The 8,817-nt window shown below is 43.8% G+C and overlaps 1 protein-coding gene across 1 annotated transcript in view; it reads right to left on the bottom strand.

Moving 5' to 3' along the window:
- The window catches only part of LOC106811719 (lamin Dm0-like), a 24,354-nt gene extending 15,926 nt beyond the window's left edge, over nt 1-8,428 (bottom strand). The window contains exons 1-3 of the mRNA XM_014815425.1: nt 8,420-8,428; nt 7,806-8,009; nt 7,035-7,184 (exon numbers count right to left, since the gene is read on the bottom strand). Of these exons, the coding sequence (XP_014670911.1) occupies nt 7,035-7,184; nt 7,806-8,009; nt 8,420-8,428 (363 nt within the window). The remainder of the gene's footprint in view (nt 1-7,034; nt 7,185-7,805; nt 8,010-8,419) is intronic.
- Nucleotides 8,429-8,817: the final 389 nt, after the last annotated feature.

The following is an 8,817-nucleotide window of genomic DNA, read 5'->3' as shown; positions in this document are numbered from 1 at the left end:
TGTCATGAATATTTGCGTAAGCAGCATTCTTTGCTCTCTTAAAATAAGACCAACCGCCTTAATTGTCTCTCAGATACTCCTATGGCCGACATTATTGCGAGCGTAATCATGCCTCCCTCACAGGCCTCAGTAGAATTAATATTGCCGCTGAATAGCACTATTCCCATTTTTCCCATTGTACACTCTAGGTGTATATTACGCTCCTTTGATTATATCATACATATATATATACTGTACATATATTACCAAAATACATCAGTAACTATGTTATAAGAGCGGAATGATTTCCTTAATAGTAACTATTAGTCAGTCTACGGAAAGTATGAAAGTTCAGTTTAATTTGAACCGTTTGTGACTATCTCTACTTACTACTAGGTAGATTCTCTACTCACAAGCTACAGAAGTTTGTTAGTAGTTTAGTTACAAGTACAATATAGAGTTATATAAGTAGAGTTATCCTTGTTTGTGTTTAGTTGAGATTTTGTTATAGTTGAGATTGCTAGATTGAAATAATCTTTCGATTTGAAAAGGGCGAAAGTGTTAGTGCTTTCTGCTTCTGAATGCATTTCAAAAGGGTTTTGTAGTGTTTAACCCTGAGGTCAGCCTGAAACGTAAACTATGTTTAACTAAACGGTTATCCACGAAACGCTTAAAAAGAAAGTAGAACAGAAACGCATTGCGTATATACACTGTTGAGGGGATTTAAATTGGGCATGAAGCTGTGAATAGAGCCAGGCATGGTGTTTGACCGATTTTATTGTCTGACGGCTGACTGTGACTGTTGCTCCAAATTTTGATATTACTTATTACTATTCGGTCGGTTAGTAGTTGCTGAAAAAGCTACTAGTAATTATGTTATCTCGTAGCAATTCCACTCGCCCAAACAGGCTGCGTTCAGACCAGACATTCTACTAAGCCCTTACTGATTTTCTACTAGCTCGGCGCAGCGGTGCGAGCGTTTAGTTTCAAAGGCCCTGATATGAGCATGGATCTTCCAAGTATAATTTAGAGGGGGCGGGGCGAGTCCTTCTCCCCACCTCCCTCCCTCCTCCCGTGCCGGCCGCCCCCTGCCTCCCACTTCACTCCCCTTGCCTCTTCACTTCCACCCCCCTTACCTCCCATCTCCCTCCCCTGACCTTCGACCTCCCTACCCCTGCCTCCCACCTCCCATCCCCTTGCACACCATCTCGCACGACCTAATTGTACCCCGTTTCCCGCTCGCATTACACACCGTATCAACCGCTTTTCTTCCCCGTCTCAATTACTACTGCTCTCTCTCTCTTTATCTTAGACGTTCTCTCTCTCTCTATCAATTATATTAAAAAAAATTAAAACCCAGCGCATGATGCCTTTTACTGCCCCCTCAATAATGCTTTCTTCCTATGCCCCTTGAGTGTAACAGTCATAGAAATCATACATATATCCAGTGTCTCTACCTATTTTTTTTTTTTTCTTATGGTAACAGCTTATGTTCGCACAACTGGTAAATGGATACGCACGGCCATAGGCTACATGATATATGTTAAGATCCAAGCATGAAAAGCTAAATATTATATATTATATTGGTACTAGTTATTATTTATTCGTTTAACAAAGTTACATGAGAATAAAATCTAATTTAAACTAGGCCTATAGTTGCCCGCTGACGATGGCGCGCTGCAAGTCAGTGAAAAAATTAATTTTTTTCTTTCCGGGGCTCTTTTGCAAAACCCCCCCCAAAGATTTCAGGGGCTACTTTTTCATTTTCCAGGCGCTCCTTTTTCCACTTTCCAGGGCGGACTTTTTCCAGGGCTGGTTCCTCAAATTGTACACACAAGCACAGCTAGCTAATACCTTACTAATACACGACTCGCGGTCGGGCGCCGCCACCACACCACACACACGTACACACACGCACGCACGCACGCACGGCACGCACACACACGCTACACACAGACACACACCCCACAGACACACACACACACACACACACACAGACACACACACACACAACAGTCAATATTCAAGACATTATTCATCAGACTGACAGACTACATGATATTCACAACTTCACAAGTCACAGACCACAAAGGCACTTTGAATAGTGAATATGATCACAGGTTCAAGCTAACACAGAACTATTACGGCTTAGCCAAATAGTGGAATGGCTGCCTGCTACGAGCGAGGCAGGCATCGATTGTTTATATGCGAAGTCCTCTTGCGGCCTGGGGGTCAAGGCCCGCCGTAAGGGCCCTGCAGCTCAGGGGGTTCTGAGGAAAGCGGCCCGCGAGGCCGTGTGAATGGCTGTGCACATCGACGCTGCGGTACGTCCTTGCCTGGCACGGGCAAGATTGATAGAGTATGGGGGGGGGGCACGAATTGTATTCAGACGTAGAATAACTAATCACGTAACTAAAATGTAGAGGGTTGTATTGCTGGACTATGATGAGAGCGACAGCAAAACTCTTTCGGGGGAATTGACAAAAAGCTACAATTCTCGGAATGAACATCACGAGGCCCACAGGCCCGCCAGGCCGAAAATATACGTCGTGAATTTTCATTAGGATTTTCCCATGGCGCATTACCGTTCTTATAATCCTACGGCGTCGTTGTCTTACGGTGGTCTTACTAGGCACGCCCGCAGGCCAGCGCACGCGCGCAGGCACGCACGCCACGCGCACAACATGCCGCCACGCGCGCAGAGCACACACGCAAGCACCCGCATGCACACCGGCCACACACAGACGCCACACACGCACGCACGCACGCACGCACGCACTGCGCGCACGCACACACTGCCAAGCACGCCCGCTGCACACCGGCACGCACGCACAGCGCGCAGGCAACGTAAGCACGCGCACCATGCACACACGTATATAATACGCGCGGGCGGCGGCGGACCGCTTGATTTGAAGGCAATTTTACATACAGTACACACATGCATGCTAATGATAAACACTGACAGCCACACCGCTACCAGGAATTCTACCGCACCGCTTTGGAACGGGCTGCCGCTAGCGGCCAGAGCGAGCGCAGATCGGCCCAAGGCGCGGGACCGACCTGCGACAAAATCGATTTCCAGAGGCGACTTTTGCTTTTGGCGATCGCCCCCCATATCATGTTTTCGCGGGCGCTCTTTTCGCATTTTCGGCGGGCCGAAATCGCCCGCCGCCCCGCTGTATTTTTTCCCCTATGGGCTGCAAGTGTATCAATAATCAAAATGCGCATCGTTCCTGAAATCCTACAGTTAGGTACAGGCTAAAATCAAGTAAGTATATTCAGGCATGTTGCTCAAGCTTGTGACGTTAACAGTCGCGTGCATTGTCAGTTCGTGGCAGGCAACAATTTATGTGATTAGGAGCGTGCCAAAGCCATGCGGCTGCCTGTGTTTTTGCCTCATGGTCGAAGCACTTCCACTGATTCATCATTTAGCCTTAGGGCCCAGGGGCAGGTTGCTATAGACACTGCTTTAGAAAAAGCCATGATGACTTTAAGGAGCCTTAACCTTTGTTCAACAAACATTTGCCTTTGAATAAACTGTGGCCAACTGTAGGCCTCACATTGACACAGGTATGCGCGCTCTAATAATAGCCAAAAGCAGTTCAGTCCTTTGTTAACAGTCAACAAATCAATGTTTAACCCTCCTCTTGAGGGTCAAAAGTATAAAACGCACCACGTTATCCGGACACTTACTCTTGTTCGCATGTCAGTGCAGAAAGCATATTTTCATGTCCTTTCAATAAATAGCCATAAAATGCTAGCGTCACCGCTGAAACAAACAAGTTTTCAATCGCCTTCCGCTTCACACCATGTCCTCAGAAAAATGTCTAAACATCTGCCCTGTGCCACATTGACCTTGACCTGTACCTTCAATTTCGGCACAGTGATGGCTTTTCCTACCATGATGCCTATACACCGGACTATCACGAGCCTAGCGTCGAGCCGTTAGATTCGTGCTGCCGCATTCTGCATTTCCTCCTATTACCTTAAGTTAAGAGTGAATGTTCCCCCTTTTTTACACTCTTGACCTTTGATTTGACCCCCAGCCACATCCCAACTCGTTTTTCGGATTACCCCCCCACGTCCCGAATATCTCTGACCGTACGTTCGCAGCGGCTTAGATTGGCTGCCCAACTGTTGACGGCACGGACGCGCTACTGCCGTCGTCTTTCATCTACTGATTCGATGGCTCTTACGGACGATCATGCGATTCTACAAGGCGCCATCTGACTATGTCAGATGAGCTAAAATCTGTTCACGAGCCGATTTAAGCTACATTATTTAACTAATCAACATAATATAGCCGACTTCAACATGAATAGGACTGGTAACTCAGCTCCCCCTTCGGTCCTTAGTTACATCGATGGGAATCGAGTAGTCGAGGTGGAGCGAGTACCAGTCTTAAAACAAATACACCGCCGTATTCATATTGGCGACCAATACTGCCAAAAATATCTTCAAGTTCGGTTACATGAAAAGGGAATTAATTTGTAAACTATGAATTGATTTGAAGTAGTACAGCAAATCTCTAGATAATTTAAAGTTTCCTTGGGAAAAAAATTGCGAAGTAAAATTTCCCATTGGAAATCTGGCAGCGTACTAATATACTAGTACTACCTACTTCTAAGTTTCTATACTAGCCACTGAATTATGATTAGCTGGATTTAATCATGCTCCTGAGTAGAATTAAATATTGTGATTAACTTAATCAAATGATTTAAAAGTAATTACGCTTCGTGAAACAGTCAACTTTTAATTTAAGTACGCAGAAGTTAATCATGATTTAGTGATTTAATCACGATTCAAATCTTAAGTACGCTTCTGTGTAAACCGGCCCCTGGCTCATAACCTATTGTCATCTGGTACAAGCTTTTACACCTGCTTTTAGCTTGAACATGTTCAACAATAGTTGTCGAAACTGTTGCTGACTCATTTAAATTATGTTGTTTTTCGTGGGTTTCCTCTACGTAACAGGGGAAAACTCTCTCCACCACCGACGTCGCGAACTATGCAGTCGCAACCTGGGGTCCCGACGGATTCTCCCATCATCAATCTCACCTTGCTCTCATACATCTGCTCTATCTCGTCACGCGTGAATGGCGCTCTGCCTCTTCATATTGATCACGCAGCTCCTGAGTGCATCAGCCAATTTGTGCTCGTATTCCTCTTGCAGACGACTATCCACCTCAGTGACCGCCAATTCTTTCGTTGGTGCGTACTTCCTTCATTTCCTATAGAAAACCAGTATGTTTTAGATTCTTGTGCGTCTCGGCATTAGAAAGAGTACATGGGTAGTTTCCAACAGAAATGCAAGTGCGTCTCAGACACAGATTGCCATCCGCACAGCCACACACTTGCTAGCATGCGTACACACACCGCACGCACACGCGCGCACGCACCCAGGGGTAGAAATTAACTTTTGAATGAACAAGAGAGTCCAACGGACTCCCTGCCCTCAAAAAGAGGGAGTCCGTAGTCTGAAGTTCAAAACTGAAGCATAACAACAATAACACATACATATGCTTATTTTGAAGATTATTGCCATGCACGTCTGCCAAATTTCCTTTGGACATTTGCTGAAAAATACGGTAATTCCGCGAGGCCGTGCTCTGGAACAAACTACTACTAATTTGTATAACAGAATTTTCTGGGAGTCACACAAACTCCTGCATATGTCAAATCAGGGAGTCTGACAGTAAATCAGGGAGTATTTGACTCCGGACCCGCGTTAATTTCGCACCCTGCATACCTCACGCGTGCGAGCATGCGTACACACACCGCACGCATGCGCGCGCGCACACATACCGCACGCATGCACGTGCGCACACACCGCACGCGCGCACACACCGCACGCGCGCACACACCGCACGCATGCACACGCACACACACACCGCATGCATGCGCGCGCACACACACACACATCGCACGCATGCACGCACACACACATCGCACGCATGCACGCACACACACATACCGCACGCATGCACGCGCGCACACACACACCGCACGCATGCGCGCACACTAGTGTCGGTCCAAATTTCATGATCGATCATCGGTTTTACAAAACGACCGATGATCGATTAATCATCGATCATTTTAGATTGCGGTGACGACGCGGTGACGCCGCGTCATCGTCGACACAACCGGTGTATTGCGAAGGAATATTGACATTATTGTATGTGTAGCTAGTATTTAATGGTAAGTAAATTAAGGATACTGTTAGGGTTACGGACGGGTAACACTCTAAAGGGCATTGCAACATAACTGCTCATCAAATTCAATCAAACTCATATCCATTACATAAGAGAGATGTCTCTCTATGCTATCAATGAATTTTTTTTCACTGAAATACCATTTTCACCGCTCATTATCTCAGCGTAGGAGCATCGTAGGGTCAAGCGGTTTGTTTTATATTAACAAGGTAGGACAGCTGATCAATAATACTGCAAAGAATCGTCAAAATAAAACGGGCAAAGTTTCTTAATTCGACTAATAATGCAACATGGTTTCACCATTTCACCGTTGTACACTCTCCTTCTTTATATACGCTCTTGATATTATATGATCCCTAATAGCAAGACTAATGTTCACAAGTCTATACATGTACCACGAAGTGGTATGTGTATAGGTATGTACTTACAAACTGTTTATGTAACATTCTGAAAAAAAGTTCGAGTTGTACTTGGTCGGCCGATTTTCTACTCGATTAATCAACTCAGCAGCCCAAACGAGTAATGATCGAGGAACTCGATTAATCGGAACACCACTAGCGCACACACACATCGGACAGATGCACACACACACACTCACGGTGTCACACGCGCACACGAGCAATTCCACTCTGACTGATATTGCATTTAAAGAGGAATAAACCGGGAGCCAATCACTCAGAATTTTGTACACATTCCACTTAAAAAATTAAAAAATTTGCTATTTAGATTGCTAATTTTGACTGGAAATGCACAATTATGAATTTTAAATTTGAAAGTTGTGTACATTTTCTCACAGAATTGCCCATATATGCGTATATACACACTGTTTATGTAATGACATACGTTTTCATAAAGGTTGGCTTTGAAGGCTAACTCCTCCTTGAGACTCTGGCAGCGATTCTCCAAGTCAACACGTAACAGGGTTTCATTTTCCAGCTCACTGCGAGCGGCTGAAAGTTGTGTCTGAAAATCTGCCATATCCTTCTTGAGTTGCTATAAATAGAAATAGTGTTGATGAAACGAAAGACAAGCTTTGGTTGTGGACAGCTGTACGTCACATTTAAATAGGAATAAGCAAATTGGATAGGTAAATCTTGCAGCAAAATGTAAAAGACACCACGCAAAAAAACAAGGGTGGAACTATATCTGTCAGCTAATTATAATAAATAGTATATACCATTCATACCCAATTTACCTGAAAGTAGTATTTTGCTCATTTTCTCAGCCATTTGAACAAGTGTTCAAATGGCTGAGAAAATGAGCAAAATACTATATAAGCACTTCCAGCACTTCATGCTTATATTACCTCAGGTGACCTTGCCCATTGTTATATCCCCCAAAATATACAGCAATTACAAATGAACTTTCCTTAAATCCAAGTTGATGCCATGTAATTATTGGAAGAGTGCCAGACACAGCCACCAAATCAGACATTTCACTGTTTTGTGAGAAATCACATGGTTCACAACAATTTAATGCTTCTTTTTATTGCCACCTGTGCAAATTGTGAAATCTACCAAGTAGATGAAGCTATACTGTTTAAACTAGGAAATTATTAGTTCTTATTGTATTTGTTATACAACAGCAAAAGCATGACCTCTTAAAATTACTAACCCTGAGCTCATCCTCGGCCTTCTTGCGATCCTTGTTAGCAGTATCATACTTGATAGTCAGGTCGTGTACTTGAGTTTCTGCTGTGGTCAGACTTCTCTGAGCTCCAGTCAAATCCCTTGTAAGTCTTGCCAATCTGAAATCGTGATAACATCGGATAGGGTAAAAATCAAAATAAAACAATGCAAAGATGTGTGCGCATGAAAACTAGTGCGTCAACGTAACGTAACGTCAACGTAAATCAACTAGTGCAGTAAAGTGACCAAGCTCAGCTGCAGCACATTATTCAGCCCACTTACTGTAAAATATGGTCATACATGTTTAAACTAGATCCAGTGCTCTACTGAGTTTTTAACCAAAGTTCACATTGAGGATGCATCACATCACTGCTACCCTACAACCAAATGTGCAGCAAAGCCACTGATCAACTTTGATTTCTGTTGCAATATTGCTTCCTGAACTAAATAGTTCCAAAAGATAGTACATGATCTCCTATTTATATTCAAGTTCGTCATAACTACGTTAACCCAGTGTATTATTGAATTTCTCTTGTGATCATCATGATCTGCGTGAACCAAATAGCATGAAGATATTTATGGGTTGTGTCATACTCATACCAGTTGCATTTAGAACTAGACATAGTGCACTCACGGAGAGTGCATACCTCCGCCAGCAACATACGCCATACGCCATACGACTCACAAACACACGAATAACCCACGATATACGCCAGCGTACTATCGTAGCTCTGATAGAAGTGAAGAGATTGCTCAAGCAATCAATGATTGCTTAAATGCTTATAGTATAACATATTAGTAATAGTATAACATAATAGCAATAGTAAAGTAACTATAGTACTAAAGTAACACTATAGTAGAACATTATCTATATTATGACACTACTGATACGACATACGACTCACGAACACACGAATAACCCACGATATACGCCAGCGTAACATCCATGCTCCCATGCAGCGTAGCTCCCATGTAACATGTATCTATGTGTTACGAGC

This window comes from Priapulus caudatus, unplaced genomic scaffold (genome assembly GCF_000485595.1).
Source record: "Priapulus caudatus unplaced genomic scaffold, Priapulus_caudatus-5.0.1 Scaffold568, whole genome shotgun sequence".
NCBI classification, from domain to species: Eukaryota; Metazoa; Priapulida; class Priapulimorpha; order Priapulimorphida; family Priapulidae; genus Priapulus; species Priapulus caudatus.
Note: the sequence above shows the minus strand (reverse complement) of the source record. Positions and strands in the feature narration are given on the sequence as shown.